Here is a 17,875-nt window from a genome sequence, read left to right on the forward strand (position 1 = left end):
GCTGTTGCAAATGAGGGGTGTGGTTATGTGCTGTGGCAGTACAGGTTAGGGGAGAAACACAACAGGTGTGCACGGTTTACACAGAGCAGGGAGCTCGCAGTGTGAATCTGACCGGCAGGGAGAACTAAAAGCTTTTTTGGGGGGATTAAACAGCTGAGAGAAGAAGGTATGTTTAATTAGGTCATTAATTATTGTAAAAGGAGATGTTTATGTTAACATTTATCTCATGTAAAATCAGCTTCTCACTTGACATAGGAAAAAGCGTTTGCTTTGCTTTGTGCTTGTTATGCTCAGGTTTCTTGATGCTGGCATTAGAGTAGATGTTGGTAACGCAGAAGTCACGTATTGTCAAACAAGGCTGATCAGGAAAAACTTGTCCACCTGACTCAGTAGGTGACTGTACACACCCATAGTGTATGCCCAGTATCACACCTGTGTAAAAAAAAAAAAAAAAAAAAGCAGTGAAGGCTAACTGCCTTCCATTGTTTTCTAGAAAGTGGAATATGTTAGTCTGGAATCTTGTTTTATTTATTTATTTTTTAAGCTCTGCCTCTGAAGCAAAAAAAAAAAAAAAACCGTGAGATTTGAATGCCAGTTTTGCAAGACAAATAAGAGACTATCATGGCTGTAAATAAACTCTTCCTGTTTGGGTATGATGCAGGATATGCCTGACTGTATTTATAAATTAAACACCTGTCCTATGACATTAAACATCTGAGGAATGTGGGTTTCCCATTGCCAGATGCTGTTGTTTAAGCAGATTAGTGAGTTTTATAACTTAACTTCTCCGAGCTGAATGGTTTTTATGGCAGAGGAGATAAACTGACCTAAATAAAAAAAACAAACAAAAAAAACAGTTGCGTTTGCGTGTGACATGACTAAGCAAAACTTCATTTCTTTTGTTTTCAGGCCAAACAATGGCCAATTTTGGAGGACATGCTATACCAGGCACTTTTTTCCTGTTGTATGGCTTCTGGCTAACAGTGAAGCATGTCCTCCTACACTACTGGAGGACGAGCCAACCCAAAGGAAGACAGGGCATGCCTCCTTTCTTAAGGAGGATGGAATACGTTGAAGGAGGATTCCAAGTCTTTGCATCATTTGTCGGTCAGTTTCCCTTCAAACCCACCCTAATTGCTTACAGTCCAAATAAAATACACGTTTGATGTATTTTATTTGGATTTTATGTGATAGACCAACATGAAGTTCTGAAGCTGCAGGGAAACAAAATCTAAAAATCCTGGTATTTGTTTTCAATCAATTTGAGGCAATTACAGCTGCAGTTTTTTTTTTGAATTGAACGTTTTTTGCTCCTTTTTTGCAAAATAGATCAGTCAGATTGGGTAGAGAACATTCTACAGGATACAGCCATGGCTATGATGGAAAAAACTCTGCCTTTTTCTGCTGTTTCACCATTAGGAATATTAGGTATATTCAGATTGAGTTGTGGTGTTGATTTTTAGGTTCACACATTATTTGGCTCATCTGACCACAGCTCATTCTTTTATATGTCTTCCAGTCTTGCCATTCTTCCCCAAAGTCCAAATTTGTTAAATGCAACTAGAACTGTTACATCAGACGATTCTTTGACTTGCAGCTTCTCTTTAGTTGGCAACGGCTCTTTGACTGATTTTATTTTTTGATTTAAAAGTAAAGGGGATTAAACTGAGTATTGTCTGGAAAAAGAAAAAAAAAGGTTGAAAACCAAGTATGACTTTCCTTCAGCTGGGATATGATGTTGGTTTGTAACATCATATCCCAAATGTAACATGGTGAAGCTTGCGGTTGCTACATCACAAAATGCTACATTGCCCCTTCATCTGATTTGCATGTTGTTTTGACTGTGACAGGTATGATGGTGGAGCAGTTTGTTGTGGACGGTCCACACGCCCGCCTCTATGATCGGGAGAACGCCTCATGGGTCAAGCTGATGAACTGGCAGCACAGCACCATGTATTTGTTCTTTGGGATCTCAGGAATAGCACTGATTGCCAGCGTAACAACCAAACGGGTGCCGGTTGGTGTCGATCGCCTTGCTCTCTCCTTGGCTCTTTTTGTTGAAGGTAAATAACTTCTTTTTTTTTTTTTTTGCTTTTCATTGCTCGTCTCTGATCTGTGTTACACGATTTCATTTGGATCACTCAGGATTTCTCTTCTTGTACCATGTGCACGGCCGGGAGCCCCTGGATGCTCACATCCATACCCTGCTGCTGTTTGCCGTCTTCACTGGATCGGCCAGCACCATGCTGGAGGTCTTCATAAGAAACAACATTCTTCTGGAGCTGTTCAGGGCAGACATGTTCATCCTGCAGGGTTCTTGGTTCTACCAGGTGATCCGAGAAAGGAGATTTTGTCTTGTCTAACTATTTGTATTATTTAGTGTCTGGCTTATCTTGCTAATTTATGGGGAATTTGAAAAAGTATTCACACACCTAGAACTTTTCAACCTTTCTTTTGTCACATTACATATAACTTTATTGTATTTTAATCATTTGTGTTCAACTCTTTTCTTGGATACTCCTAAATAAATATCCAGTGCAACCTATTGAGGCACCTGTAAATAGAATCCATCTGTGTTGTAATTTAATCAAACATGTGGAAAGAAACCAAATGAGATGAAAACTAAATTAAGTTTAGATCAAAGTATATTCGACTCTGACTTGGCTTTAGTGATTTTTGCGAAGATGAATAGGCAAACATGGTAGTGTGTAAATGTTCAAAAATCTAGAGGCCAAAACAAAAGATAATTCTGACATACTAACTCAGAGGTGCTGAAGACTTTTCACTTTAATTTGTAAAGGAAACAAAAACCTTTACAAACAAGAGGTTTGTAAAGGCCTAAAAGAAAGTTTGTCACATGAAATCACAACAGAATACAATACAATAATACAATAAAGTATGCAGCTTTATTGTATTTTAAAGCAACATACTGTACATATAAAGTATGTAGCTTTAAAATGACGAACACAAGGAAGTTCAAGAGTTACGGATGCCATTGTAAGACGTTGTAGATCAGTGATAAGCTATAAAGGGCTACAATGATTGTATCATTGTACTCAGTACATTGATATCACTTTACAGTAGAACTAGAAGGTATTCATTCAGAAAGTGAAAACATTTATAACTGACAAATTACCTGTTTTAAGATGTTTTTCACCCCAAACGGTTTGTTTTATGGAGGGTCAGTGCGGAACATAGACGATTCTAATCCAAGCATGCTTGTTAAATTCAGCTGTAATTTTGCCTCTAACCTAACTAAATCTGATATGTAAATGTTGTCTTATTGGCTCCTTTTGTTGTTCCAGATTGGAGTTGTTCTTTACCCCTTAAATGGAGACACGTGGGACCTGAAACTACATGACAACATGATGTTCGTCACGATGTGCTTCTGCTGGCATTTAGCGCTGTCTCTAATTTTGGTCTCTTGCACCGCCTCCATAGTTTGGTTGTAAGTATCTCATCTATCAACCTTTGCAGGATTTAAAATGTTGAATAGTTAAGTAATAGTGGCTGCAGAACAGAATAAAGTATTTGGAATACACTTACTTTTTTTTCGATGGTTTCCTCACAAACTGAATCAAGAGATTTTTTTTGAACAGATGCATAACATCCAGGTGTCTCTTTTTATCAAAATATTTGCAGATTTCTGTTTTAAATTTAGTATTAGTGGAGTTGCTTGATCATAAGAAGACACTATACCAGCAGTTAAGAGCCATTTGGCTCTAAGTTGCCATCATCAAGATTAACCGGTGCTGGAATGCAGCATGAAAATGACTTTGATTACATCAGCACAAAAAGTACTTGAACAATGGAAGAAATGGGCAGAGTGTTTACAAAGTTGTTTGTGGGAACGAGACCAGTGGATCTTTTCCCCCCCCCCCCCCACACACAGTAGTGGTATAGACGCATCAAGCGTTTATGATAACAATGTCATTACATCACTGTTACAGGAATTTTGGCACATTCTCATTTGCTGTTGTCCTTTTGGTTGTTGATCTATAACCCACATTCACTTGAGTTTAATGCCACAAACTGGCAGCCAAAGATTCTCCCTGAGTATTTTCTGCTAGAGAAGACTCCATGTTTCTGTTATTTATAAAGGTGGATGCAATCACTTTTCTTTTAAAGCCAGGTTGGTCTTGGAGCCCTCCATCTTTTCAAATTTACTAAAAAAATTCTACTTCACAAAGGTGTGTGTGACTAATTTTGATTATGAATAATCTTCAGATAGATTCCATATAGATCAAAGTAAGTTTCTGTCTGTTGAATGATTATGGTTTACAGCGGATGAAAACTCCCACATCAGGTAAAAAGACTCCTGACTTGACAGACATTCAGTAGACAGTCAATGAGAAGTTCCACAAAGAGGATGAATTAAAAAGTTAATTGCTAAATAAGGTCTGAATTCTGCATTCAAGTGAATCAATATAAAGTTTGGTACAAAAGGCACATTACTACCTACGGCGCAACTGCATATTTTTGAGGTGGATGCGAACATCTCACCGGCGCCCCCCCCCGGACATAAACTTGTACAAGTGAGCCAAAGAGCCGCTTCTGTTAGCCTGTGTCTGCAGGTCTGAGGCATTTTGTCAGCATGTTTTCCATCATTCTTCTAGCTTGATAGGAAGCCTTATCCAAACTGGCAACCCACATTAGTAAAATGGTGAAATAATATCAGGAAATGATTGAGGGATGTAGAGACTGATGTCTGGTTCTTTAGGTTCTGACGGGTCTGTGGTTCCTCTCCTGATCCATTCTGTCTGATATCAAACCCACTGGGTGCCACTGAATGTCACGACACATTTATTTTAATGCCCCTATAAAACTTCACTGTGATTGTTTAGCCTGTGTCTTCCCATTTTTCCAGAGGTTTTATTTCTAAGGACGGTGTAGTATTGGGTGGACATTTTAAAAAGACACTGCCTACTTTTGCGCCACTGACTACCTACAGTCAGTCTGCACTGACAAAACCCAAGAAATAAAAGCACACTTAGTTTTTACCATAGGTGTGCACTTTTAGAGTTTCCAAAGTAAAATTAATGCTAGCTATATTTTGGCAATCAAGTCTTGGGAATAAATCTGATTTATTTTTGATTCATCTCCAGAAAGTGTTAAATGTATCATTTCCTCTCAGTTTGAGTGACTTATTTGGAATCTTAAAGCCAGTCATTTATAAAATATGATTTTTTTATTAGGGGATTGTGTTTCTTTAACAATAAAAATCAATTTGCTTAGAGCTGCCTTTGATCATTAACTGGTGTATCATTAACTATAGTCACTTTCAACCTGTCATTTTGTCCTCTTACTTTGCCACTATTATGGCAAAGTAAAATCATGTGAGGCGCTTTGAATTGCCTCGTTGCTGAAAATGTTATAAAAATAAACTGCCTTGCCTTTATCTTTGTTCCAACAGTACCACAACAAGATTCTCAGCAAAAGGACGGGATATAGAGATCGGAATGCGAAACACTTCCTCTAAGACCAGCTCTCAGAAAGCTTTACTTGAAGAGTCGGATGAAGAGTAAAACAATGGTTTCTGCTCTCTCTATTTTCTGTTTTAAATCAAAATTTCATTTCATTATGTGTTAATGAGAAAATAATGCTTCATATGTTTGAACAAGCCAGATGTTTGGCCAAATAAACTATCTTTTTGAAATAAAAGACAAACTTAAATATTAGTGTGGTTTATTTGTTCTTTAGGAAAAAGATTTTAAAAAATTGGGAAAACCATGAAACATTATGATCTGTTTTTAAATACATCACCTTGCAGAAGAACACGAATCACAACATTCAAATAAATCCAACCATATCTGATTTATGAAATTTTCAAATGACAAACTCATTCAAATTACTCTCAGTAGCAAATGTCTGGAAATCAAAGGGTCTAACTTTTTAATCACTCTGCTTCCAAATAATTTAGAATAACAATGTGGAGATCGTAAAGGAGAAAACATTTCAGAAAATACCTTAAATATGTCAATATTCTCAAACAGAAAACATGTCAATCTCATACAAACCCTCACAGTAACACGTATCGCTGGTCAGGTCATTGCTGAGGAGCGGGTGGAGGATCGGGTGTACATTTAGGTGGTGGTGCTGTCGTGACAACCACTGTTGAAACGGGTTTGGGGGAACTGGCTGCCACGTGCTGGAGCTGCTGAGTCGGGACCGTTTGGATCCGAACCTGAGGAGATTTAATTTGGTGAGCCTAAACACATCCTGGATAACTTTCATTTAATCAGATAAGAAAACAAAATGTGAGTGAAACGCATTCAGAATCAAAGCATACGGCATAAATGAGTTTTGTAAGCTTTTGATGTGCGTGTCAAAATACGGCTGCCTTGACTAGTTGTCATAGCGATTTGATCTGTTCAGTTGGCACATAATCCTTATCAATAAATATGTTAAGAGAACACAACTCTTGTGTTTAGGTGCTACCTAATTTAGAAGAGTTCGGCTCTAGTCATTTATTAGGAGTATCCTAACTACATAAATAATAATAAAAAAGAATATTAGTGGATAGAGTGTCCATACTTCAATGTTTTAGATAAACCATCAAGATTTTATGAGCAGTAGTTGTGTGAAGTACTGGAGTATTTTCATGCCTGGTGACAATAAGCAGATGTTTGAACATGATGAGCCACTCAAGACAAAGTCACCAAGTTATTTTTAATGATGTTATTTTCTCTGCTACAATTCCATAAAATAAAAGCCTGAGGAAAATTTTAGACTAGAAAAGTTAATAGTCTTTTCTAGTATTTTCCAGTTACTGTACATTAATGTGCAAACATTTCTACAACCAAGCATATAATTTTTTACTTACTTACCCAATGTTAATGGATAAAATCTGATCAGAGCTAATAAAATAATACTTTTACATTCATAGATGCCAAATTTGGATAACAAAATAACAAGAAAAGAAAGAAAAATAAGCTGCTTAACATAATAAATTTTTCAAAAACATTTGTTGATGGATTAATAATGAAAATTATTACAACATTCTCCATAATGTGCCAAACAGTTTTCTGGAATAAAGTCATTGTGTTTAATGGCCCATACTAACCTGTGTTGCCTGGCCTTGTTGCTGAAGCTGCTGGAATTGTTGTGCGGTAACGAAACTGACCGGCTTGTTCCCCGCTATTAGCTTTGTGCCTGCAGGCACCGTGGTTAGGATGATGTTCCTACCCAGGCTGCTGATACTGCTAAGGAAAAAAACAATTAAGTCATGTTAAGAATAAAGTATAAAGAGAAAAAATCTCAGGCTGAAGAAAGATTTGTTTTTTATTTAAACTCAACCAGAATCGGCACTAAACGGACTCACTTTGTATTGAGGTTCCCTTTGACTATCGGAGTCGTCACCACACTCTTGCTCTTCAGGGGTTGGTTGAGGACGGAGTGCACAGTGATCCGGGCAGGTAGCTTTCCCTACCGATCGCAATCACAGCAAAGAAAATATAAACTCCCCCGCGTCAGCTGGGTGGATCATTTAAAATAACTGCTACTGAAGAAATCAGTAACTCCCCTAGCAAAATTAGTATTTGCAGCAAGAGTCCCTATGCATTATAATTAAATGTAATCAGAGATCATCTCAGTTCCTAACAGCTCAGGTTTCAGTGTAAGTAATCTTCAAAACATTGGCGATGAGATTTTTATAGTCGAGTTGAAACAAAATATCTAAAAAAAAAATAAAAGAAAATTGATAGCTCTCTGTGAGAATTACTCCATTCTTCTAGAAAGTGATTATATGACTCCTCCTTCTGCAGCTGTGGCCAAAGGTTTTTCAATAAAAACCTTTTTCAATAAAAACCTTTGGCCACAGAAGTTTAACTTGGCTCACCTCACAAAAAGATGAAGCACCGCATTGGTAAAGTTGGTGGGAAAATAAATGCTCAAAACATTTGGTGCTGATTACAAAAGAATTCATACACCTTCAATTTTTTAGACATTTCAACAGACAAATGTAACTAGTTTATTTTTCGTTTGACAAACACGATTTGTGACAAGGAATGAAAGTGATACAAGATTTGAAATTTCTTTGCCAACCAAGAATCTGAAAAGTGCGGTGCTTTCGGTATTGTTTTACAATATAAAATTTTATTTTGGGGTATCAAAGTGAAGAAAGCACGACGGGACTTCACATTACACTTCAGATTTTAATTTGTAAAAAACAAGCTAACAAAAAAACTGACATTTGTGTATCCTTTTCCATCCCTTTCACAATGATGCTGTACTTTTTGTTGGTTTTTCCACATAAAATTCCAATTAAACACACTGAAGTGTGTGATATGTTTAAGGATTTTGAACACTTTAGAACCTTAGACTAACATTCTTTTGGTGAAAGACATTCAGTTTTACCTTCAGACGGACATTTTCTTACCGTTTGTGTTGTAACAACCGAAGCAGGGACTTGTCTCACAGTCGCGGTAGTCACTCCCAAAGACAGCGGTGAACCGGAGGCTGCGGGAGCCACGGTGATGCCTTTAGCTCCAGCCACAACGCTGGCTGCCATGGTCACTATGTTGCCACATGTAGACGCTGCTAGTGGTTTGCTGCCACTGGCGGTTGTCATGGTGATGGTCTGACCCTGTTTCTGGGGAATGACCCCAAGGCCGGGCATTATGCGGATGGTTGCGCTGCTCTTGTCTGGGGATGCCACGGTGGAGAAGGTCCTGGATTTTTGGTCGGCCACGCTGACGGCCAAAGTCGGCATCAGCCTTATGGCTGTTTCTCCTCCAGCTTTCAGCAAGGTGGAGGCGACGGAGCCCGATTTAGCCGACTGCGCCTCCGCGGTGCTGGGTGGGGTAGCGGAGGCAGGTGATGGTGAAGGGTGAGGCGGTGCTACGTGGAGCGTGGCTGATATGCTCTTGCTGCCGGAGGCGGCCCCGCCCAGGAAGTCAGAGGTGAGCTTTACAGTCGCGACCGGAGATTTGGCAAGAGTGGCCATCATGTCGGGGGTTATCCGCAGCACTGTTTGGCCTTTAGCATCGGTGGTGATGGAGGATGGGGGGAGACGGAGGACATCTTTACCCTGGATACGCAAGTTTGTTGCAGTTATTGGAATTCCTCCTCCACCTGGAGTCTTCATTCCCAGCTGCCCAGTGATGGAAACCTGAAACAGCAGCAGATGAAACTTTAACTCAGAAATCACAAACTTTCTTTGTTTAGGTATATGGATTTTGGATTCATAACCAGCATTTTCAATCAAAACCTCAGCCTTGCATGCCGGAATAAAGTTCTTTACCTGTTTGATGTTCGGGGAGGTGACACCTTGCAGCACAGCTGGAGGAGTGGGGTTGTTAGCGGGGCTACCTGGAGAACCGGTCTGAGGTTTGGTCACATTAATAGCCGACACAGAGAGACTGGTTGGAACCTGGACAGGACTGCTACCAGACGGACTTCTTAGAGGCACGGAAACAACAGCCTATTGCACAAGAGAAAATAATATATATATGTACTGTTAAAAAAAAAGTACAGCTTCTTGATAAATGTTTATATTTCTGGAATGTCACTGTGTTTTGTCACAACACAGTTAAAAACTTCAATGTGCTTTATTGGTATTGATCAGATAGATTGAAGTGGACATTAACTCATCACTAGTCTTGATTTTCATGTTCTCTAACAAACCTCTTCACAGCTTGCTGGATTGACTGGGATTAACTCTTTTTTCTAATTAGATTACTTCTGTCTCCATTACATTTGAAATAAACCCAAAGCAATTTCTAATAATGTTATATATATACATCAAGTGAAGAATCATAGCAAACTCTGCAATGCTTCGCTTGAGAAAGTAAATCTGTTGGGCCTCACCTTGACACAAGGACAACAATTCTGAGTACCACACTGCCAGACGGGACACAAAAAAAGCAAAACATACTTGGTGACAGATGCAGGGAGCTTACTGCTGATGCTTAATGTTTAGCAATCACAGTTTGTTCTTGCTTGTAATGCAGAGATCAGATCAGTTCCTAAAATAGCTCAACCCAAGACTGACGATGATTAAATGGCGCTTTATAAAAGCATGTAGGTGAAGACCCGCCTCTATGTACGTATAATTATAGAGCTATTTGTGCCCGTTGCAGAACAAATAGTGTCTGCAGAAATCTGGTGTTCATTTTAACTGAAACTACAATTCTCTTTCACTCAGATCTGCATGGTATATTTGCAAGTAATTTACCCAAATACATTTTTTATATACGGGATTTAACCTGTTTTGTTTCCTTTTTAAAATGTAAAAAAGTAGGAGCCAAACAGTTAATCCTCTGTGTTTAACGTACCTGTGAAATGCCCTTGGCTGCCATGGACACAGGCATCCGGATCTGGTGCGATGTCTGATGCACCAGAGTGGCCTGCTGAGCGGCTGCTGATGGACCCAGACCGCTGGGCTGAGTGGAAACGACCCGGACCTGAGGGAGGGAGCCCGCCGCCAGGTGGCTCACTATCCGAGCTGCCTGCTGGGAAGTTACTGGCTGGGAGGCCGGCGGACAAGCCTGACTCGTGGGTAGGATCGTTCCCAGCTGAGGCAGCGATGGAGGAGAGACGAGGAGAACGCTGCCAGAGAGAGAAAAAGAAGATGCACATTCAAACTGGACAGATGAAATCAAAGTACTGAACAAAAGAAAAGCTTCAGTCTGACTGACCCTGGGCTGGTTTTCAGCGTGTCTGGAACTCCGGTCTTTGTTGGTGTGGTAGCAGAGAGATGTAGAGGTGATTTGGGGGTTCCAGGAGTGTTTGGGGTGGGAGTTGTTGGGACTGGAGACATGGAATTACAGCCCAGGTCCAGTCCGGCCTCCAGAGATCCGGGTGTTTTGCTGCTTCCATCTTTACTTCCAGACTTCTACAATATGAATACAAATATGACCTTCTTTTACAACTACAAGCAAAAAAACGAAATTAATTAGTCAAATGATAAGTGATAAAGCGATAAAACGCCCTTGGATTTTTTCACAAAGCAAACTTCAATTGCTTCAATAAGTTTTATGTGATAGGCCAACACCAACCTGCAGAGATCCAAAGCTCAGGTGGGAGAATTATTAGTCATTCACTTCACAAATACAGCTTTAGTGAAGGAGAGGCAAGAAGAAAACTATTATTGAAAGAAGTCCTGTTTGGAGTCTCTGCCAAAGTGGAATAAGGCTCTCTGCTCAGATGAGAGCTAGTTTTTTGTTTCAATATGCTATGCGTGACGATAAACTAACACCACACATCATCCCTATGGTGAAACACAGCAGTGGAAGAATCATGCTGTGGGGATACTCTTCTTCAGCAGAAACAAGGAGGCTGGTAAGTTGACAGGAAGTGAATGGAGCTAAGTTTTTTTCCCTTATATTTCCCAATCATGCTGGTAAATCAAAAAATGCTCAAAAGTGCTTATTTTCCCAACAGTGGGTCAAGTCAAAAAGTAGTTACTTAAGAGTAAAAAACCAAATGCAGACCATTTTTATTTAATACATTTTAGGCAGTGAACTCACCGGTTTAGATGCTGGTTTGGGTTTTTGCTGCTGAGCTTTTCTTGCTTTTGCAGCCGCAGCTTGAGCCTGATGGATCCTCTCTGAATGAAGCAGAGAACATTATGACCTCACGCTGATTTGAGCTCAGGAAGCAGAAATGACTAAAACTTGTACACCAATCTGGTAAATAGCTTTATAAAAAGCAAAACAGACATACATATTTCCAGTATATAACTTTCAATTTTCAAAATTGTACTAGTTATGTATTATATAACTAGTTATTATACAATCACTAGTTATAATGTAGTTAGTTAAAATGTGCTTTTCTAAAGCAGATTCCTGCTTACCGAACTCTTCCTGACTGCGGAGGCGATGCAGGTAAATCCACAGTTTGCGGCCGATGTCGTACTTCACACAGGGATCCTTCTCATAGTGAAGTCTGTCCAGAGCCCCGCTGACAACTGTGTTCACCTAAAGGGAAGACAAGCTGTCTATTAACAGGTAAAACCAGGAAGTCTAATGCAAAGTCAGCATCCATTTCTACAAAGTGAACAAATAAGTTATGCAAACCCGCAAACCCTTACATTACTCAAGCGAAAAAGCAGGATAATAGAGGAAAACAATAGCAGTACTTGTGCGCTTGTGACATCTGGAGCAAGGAACTGGGAATCTTTTAAAAGTTCACAGATTTCCGCCCTTGTTCCCTCTCCATTGGGTAACCGGGCAGCTGCATCCCGAACTGAAAAAAAATAAATAAAAAAAGATAAATAGAGGCAGGATTGGTTTTCAGTAATGTTCTTTAAAAATTAAAAAAACCCAGCATACTGTTCCTGCGTGATAGCATAAAAGATTTCTAACCCAGAGAGAGGATGGTGACGTATGGTGGTCGGTCAGAGCGAAGCAGTGTGTGTTCTCTGGCTTTATTTAAGGACATTTCCTTATCAAACACGCCTTTAACTGGCCCCACCACGGACTCGAAGCCATGCATCCTGAAGGTAAAGGCTTTGTGAGGCTGGTTATATCGCTGCTGCTCCTATTGGACAAAACATAAAATTTAGAGAGCTTACGTCGAGATTAGGTGTGAAATAGTGCAAGTACTGCAGCAGCACGCACAAACCTGAACTTGAAACACTTGTTTCTCATCTCCGGTGCTCGGCCGCACCACATAATCAGTTGAACTGCAATAGTAAAGGCAATAAACAGTTATTTTGACGCTGCAAAAAAACCCCCACAAAATACAGTAACATGTTTAAAGGCTCACAGTTTGGGAGTGGGGGACGTAAGCTCCAACAGGTCTTCATTCTCTGTCTATATAGAAAAGTAATAATAGAAACAAAGAAACAGTGTTATATAAAGTGAAAATCTGAAAATTATAACTACTTTAAACTAAAACTGAATATTTGTACAACTTTGACAACGAAGTCTTTGGAGTCCAGCCAGAGTTGACAGAGCGCAATGAGGTCCTTTTCTGTGTCCTGAGTGGGGCCTGAAAGAAACCACTGGTTTGAATCCAAACATTCTGGACACAAAACACAACCATCAAGAAGGTAAGACATTAAACGAGCCGCCTTACCGATCCATCTCCACTGCTGAAAATCATCGACAAACTCCACAAACGGAGAAAAGCCACTAGGGAGCGCCATCATGCCATCTGATCGACAAAAAAAGTGAGAAATTTTACTTCTTACATTCCCGTCAGAAGTTTAAATACCGGTACATTAATCAAGGACAAAGTCGTTTTGCAATAGGAGAGTTGTTGGTTCGATTCCAATTCCAGCACCATAAAAATGTTGTCCTTTTAACATTTATGAATAATGTTATATCTTCAGCTTTTAATTATTAACTTCAACAGTTCTTTTTCCACTTTTGAAGGACAGAGCGACTATACGACATTCATCTTCAATCATTTTGAACAAGAACTGGGTGACAAGTTTTAACTCATTGTGGGTAAAGATTACATAGCCAGGTATAAATATGTACACAAATATTCCTGCAATATTTGTATAAATATTCTTTACCAAGTTGCAGAAAAGAAACTTCCACCTTTAAAATCAACACGTACTGAAACTTGCAGCGTCCAACAGGGACAAATCAAATGTCTCCTGGAGAAAAGTGTTATTGTCAGATACTAAGACTAGTTAATTAGACCAGGTTTTAAAAAAACCTGTTGATTTTAACCCTGTGTGAATTAAAGAAAATCCACTAAAACGTGAAAGTTTTAAACTTTCGTCTTTAAAACCACTTTTCTGATGGGAGTAATAAGGCTTACAATAAAAATAAAAATTATGTAGGTTCAGATGTGCTTTAAAATAAAAATGAGTGCAAAATGTACTATTTCAGCTCGCTCCAGTGTTGATTATAGTTTACCTTTAGTCTCTCCTGCAAGAAACTGCAGAGCTTGAAGAACTAGGTCTGACCAGCATGAGGCAGATGAAAACCAGGTGTTGAGCGAACTGGCTGGAGAGGACTGCCAAGTCTGAACCTTTTCCTCCAACTGAGAGATGAAGACATATTAGCTATGTGGTAACACAATTGATTGTATTTCATGTTAAAGTGGCACTTTAACATGAGGACGCACCATCAAGGTACTGGCAGGACCCTCTGCTCTGAAGATGCTTTCCAACAAGCTGAAGAAACTGGCGGTTATTTCCTCAACTGCAACAGGGCTGCTTTGAGCTTCCTCCACAATTCTGCAATAATAATAATAATAATAATAATAATAATAATAAACAATCCAAGACTCAGATTCAAAGCAACAGTTAAAAGCTTCAGGATGGTCTCGAGGAACTAGACTCACTCCTCCTTGATGTTGGCTAGAGGTGTGGAAGGCGCCTCTGGCAAAGAGTTGATGATATTCACTGGTGGTGCTGAGCAGGAGTCTGAAGGAGTCAGAATTTCACAAGGATCCTCAGATTCCACTTTTATCGCCTTGAGTTTCTTTTTCTTTCTCTCATCTCTCATCTTCTTCTTGGGAAGCAACAAATCAAAAAGTGCTGATTGATAAAAAAAAAAAAAAGAGAGGTCAGGTCTGAGTGAAAATCCTAAAGGAAGAGCAGTTTGCTTTAAGCAGATTTACTTACGCAAAGCTCCCTTCCGACCAATGTTTGCTCTTGAGAGAACATCCCCAAGGTGGATATCAGAGGTTATCAAGTCTGGATGATCCTTAAGACACCAAAATAGTCATAACATACACAAGGAAAGTTTAAATCCTGCAAATTTTTCTCCTCAAATCATAACCTACTGGCTGGCGTTTCCTTTTCTCACGATGGTGATGCAGCATGACTTTTAAATCCATTTCCCCTAATTCTACTTTTTCTGTAAAAAGAAAAACATTATCTTGAACACTGGGGCACGCATTTTCGGCTTGAAGCATTGCTGTCACCTTTAAGGCAAAAACTCACTGACCTGTAATCTTCATGTCTGGTGTAGAGAGGCTAGGAAGAACTCTGAGTGAGATGGTAGGAGTGGGAGAAGACGGAGACTGAGGGGCTGGATTCCACACTGACACGTCTAAGATATATGGTGGTGGAAAACAGAAAAGCGATGGTCAACAAAATATTTTATGACTATATTCATTTTCTGCTGTTGGGTGTTTTCAGTTTCATTCAGTTTATGAAATAAGAAATCAAAATTCAGTTTAATTGTATTGAGCCCTGAGGTGACAACGTTCTGACAGAGTTTTGAAAATATTTCCAGATTCAAATTTCTGGAGTTGCCTCTTTTTAGCATTTTTAAAGCAGAAATCCAAAGGTTCTCAATAAATTTATGGGAGAAATTTTTATGGATGGGTGGATACAGACAGACAGATGGACGGATATACAGATGCGTTAATGAACAGGCAAAGAAATTGCTAAAATAAAAATTTTTAGAGAGTTGGATTAGGAAATAATAAAGATATCAATTTTTTTTCTATGCTGTTTATGTTCTCACACTTATTCTTACACAAATTTCAACTTGTATGCAGGTAAATACTGTCTGCATGATAGATCTCAAACAAAAGACAGACCTTCGTCATCAGAGGAAGCATTGCTGTCCTCACACTCAACTTTGACGTCCTTCAGGATGCGGCTCAGTCTTCTTCTTACTCTCGACTCCCGTGTCTCAGGCTGAGTCCTGTTTGGCAGCCGTCGTTTGGGTGGAAAGTCCAGACTGTTCTGAACTGCAAAGTCGAGCAGCTCCTTATCCAAAGACAATAAAAAGACTTGTAAGCTGAAGAAATAAGATGTGGGCGAAACGCAAATAAATTGTTACTATGCAAAATAAATATCTGAACCTTTCTGGAAACAAGAATCTGCTTCAAGAGTCTGTGGTAATACTGCTGAAGGGAATGCAGCTGGCGCTTCCTTTGGGATTTGGCACACAACTGTCTATACTTGACCACCTCTGGATTGAAGTAACCATCTAGATGAAGAAGATCAGGATTGTAATCAGGAAGAGGAGTAAAGGCTCATTTAGTTACATTTCAACAGAGATGTGGTAGGTATGATGATGCCACATATCATAACAAAGGTGTACTATAACCTTTTGTTATATTACATACATTCAAGATTTCCCAAATTAAATGGAAAACAAAGCATCATTTATAACCCAGAAATATTCAAACTTTGTCTGAAAAATGTGAATATTTATCACTTTAGACAATAATTTGTCTTCAAAATATCACCAATTAGACCTAACACTATGTTTCAGTTTGAAGACCAATGCTTTTAATAATTACATAAATGAATGCCATATCGAAATATTTATTGAAAAATCAGCATAATTGACAAGAACCAAAAAAAAGAAACAACAACCCCCCCCCCCCCGATGAATTAAGTTCTGTTTGATGTGCAATCATTTTGTATATTTTCACTGGTTGTTAAAAAAATGGCTTAATGTGAAAGGTTTTTAGTACCAATAGGTATTAAATGCCTATTGGTCTAGGTATTTAATAAGTGCATAAATCAAAAGAAAATGCTAACATATATGCATTAAATTTATCATTATTTTACGTTTGTTCAACCATAACAATAAGAAAAAGGTGGACAAATGATTAACTGATAATATTGTAGACTCTCCTGCACACAATAAAGTTCTGAAACTAAATAATTCAATAACTGAACAAGCTTGGGGGCAACAAAGCAGGTGTAAATGCAATAGAAAAGTTTAAGAACAGCACCTCTGAACAGCCTCTGTGCAAGATGAAGTGGATTCCCAAAGTTAAAGTTGGTGTTGTTGAACAACTCCCTGATGGTACGATCCTGCTCCTCTGTGTTGTTGTCAGGAAACTGTGGCAGAAACTGTTGCAGATGTTGTCTCTGGGAGTCTGTCAGTACTTCATCCCAAGTGTTTTCACTCAGCACAGAGAAAAAAATGTCAGGCTGTGGAAAAAGGAAACAAAAACATGCTTGCAAAAGCGCCAACATCTTTATCTGCAAATGTGTTCCAGGTTCTAGATATCCAAAATCTTACATCCTCCAGCAGAACCTCTGGGAGGTCCACTTTACAGTTCCCAAGCAAACACTCCTCAGTAATTTGTCTTCCGTCTTCCTCTTTAGGCTCCAGAGGGTCTGTCAGCATGTGTTCAAGCGGATCCATTCCTCTCTGCACCAAGCTTCAAACAGAAAAATACAAGACGACCACAAGGTCTTTCTGATCTTCTTCCTTCTTTGCCTTCTGTAACTAATCGTTCACTGTTTCTGCCTACGAACGCTCATGGTTTTACAACGAGGTGGAAAAATAATTTATCAAAGCCATTCTCCAATGTCAGAGCAGTCTGCGGGTGTACAACCCTTTCCGAAATAAAGTGAAGCTAATCTGACTGTTAATAGTGACCTAGCAGCACAGATGTAAGCTAACCTTAATTTAAAAAGAAAAAAAACACACAACGCTTACGTTTTAACTTTACCAGTTAGTACAGGCATGATTCGTTTGGTGTACATTTTTAACTAAAGGCAATGTAATATATAAGCGAAAACAGAAAGTAAATCTGTCTTACCTTTTAACGTTTGTTTTTGGAATAATAGGGAACTATTTCCCTGTTGCACTCCTTTTTTGTTCTACTGGAAATGAATGCTAAACGTGCCCGCTGCTGCCCCAAGAGGAAATTGACTGTAAAGACATACGTTCATTTCCACACGAAATGTGATAAGATAAAACTAGTTTTTCGCTGTAAAATGTTTAGTGGTTTGCTGATCAGTTCATTAGGATTTTAATATTGTTCTTATTATTTTCGACCGAGTTTAAATATAAACTTTACTAAAACCATTTAACTAAATAATGTTCCTACAAAACATTAGCTAGGCAATTTTAAGTAGTATTTGGCCTTTCTTTAAATTATTACACAAGCCTATATAATATTTCACCCTTTTACTTTTTGTTCAGCACCCTCTTCAACACCTCTGCTAGGCCACAGCTCCTGGAATACAGTCTTGTTGGCATGGCTCAAA

General features: G+C 39.0%; 2 protein-coding genes across 5 annotated transcripts; one reads left to right on the top strand and one right to left on the bottom strand.

The window, feature by feature from the left end:
- The first annotated feature begins 77 nt into the window (after positions 1 to 77).
- On the top strand, positions 78 to 5,669 carry tmem45b (transmembrane protein 45B). Its single transcript, XM_014471311.2, has 6 exons — positions 78 to 166; positions 910 to 1,107; positions 1,851 to 2,063; positions 2,146 to 2,330; positions 3,306 to 3,448; positions 5,414 to 5,669. Exons 2-6 carry the CDS (start codon positions 918 to 920, stop codon positions 5,523 to 5,525), a joined length of 843 nt encoding a protein of 280 aa, XP_014326797.1. The 5' UTR covers positions 78 to 166; positions 910 to 917; the 3' UTR covers positions 5,526 to 5,669.
- On the bottom strand, positions 5,669 to 17,530 carry nfrkb (nuclear factor related to kappaB binding protein). Of its 4 annotated transcripts, none has more exons than XM_014471312.2 (26): positions 17,425 to 17,530; positions 16,899 to 17,040; positions 16,606 to 16,807; positions 15,721 to 15,848; positions 15,454 to 15,625; positions 14,853 to 14,957; positions 14,689 to 14,762; positions 14,528 to 14,609; positions 14,245 to 14,440; positions 14,026 to 14,137; positions 13,815 to 13,941; positions 13,021 to 13,098; positions 12,857 to 12,933; positions 12,709 to 12,755; positions 12,565 to 12,625; positions 12,306 to 12,480; positions 12,080 to 12,186; positions 11,795 to 11,918; positions 11,469 to 11,548; positions 10,638 to 10,834; positions 10,275 to 10,548; positions 9,242 to 9,421; positions 8,378 to 9,109; positions 7,322 to 7,425; positions 7,064 to 7,199; positions 5,669 to 6,184 (listed from the first exon to the last, which is right to left on the bottom strand). In XM_014471312.2, exons 2-26 carry the CDS (start codon positions 17,022 to 17,024, stop codon positions 6,047 to 6,049), a joined length of 3,834 nt encoding a protein of 1,277 aa, XP_014326798.1. In that variant the 5' UTR covers positions 17,025 to 17,040; positions 17,425 to 17,530; the 3' UTR covers positions 5,669 to 6,046. The 4 variants fall into 4 exon arrangements, with proteins under 4 accessions (XP_014326798.1, XP_023197893.1, XP_023197892.1 ...); XM_023342125.1 differs by having other exon boundaries at positions 7,064 to 7,202; XM_023342124.1 differs by having other exon boundaries at positions 12,032 to 12,186.
- Between the last annotated feature and the right edge of the window lie 345 nt (positions 17,531 to 17,875).

The sequence above is a fragment of the Xiphophorus maculatus genome, chromosome 11 (genome assembly GCF_002775205.1).
Source record: "Xiphophorus maculatus strain JP 163 A chromosome 11, X_maculatus-5.0-male, whole genome shotgun sequence".
Taxonomy (NCBI): Eukaryota; Metazoa; Chordata; class Actinopteri; order Cyprinodontiformes; family Poeciliidae; genus Xiphophorus; species Xiphophorus maculatus.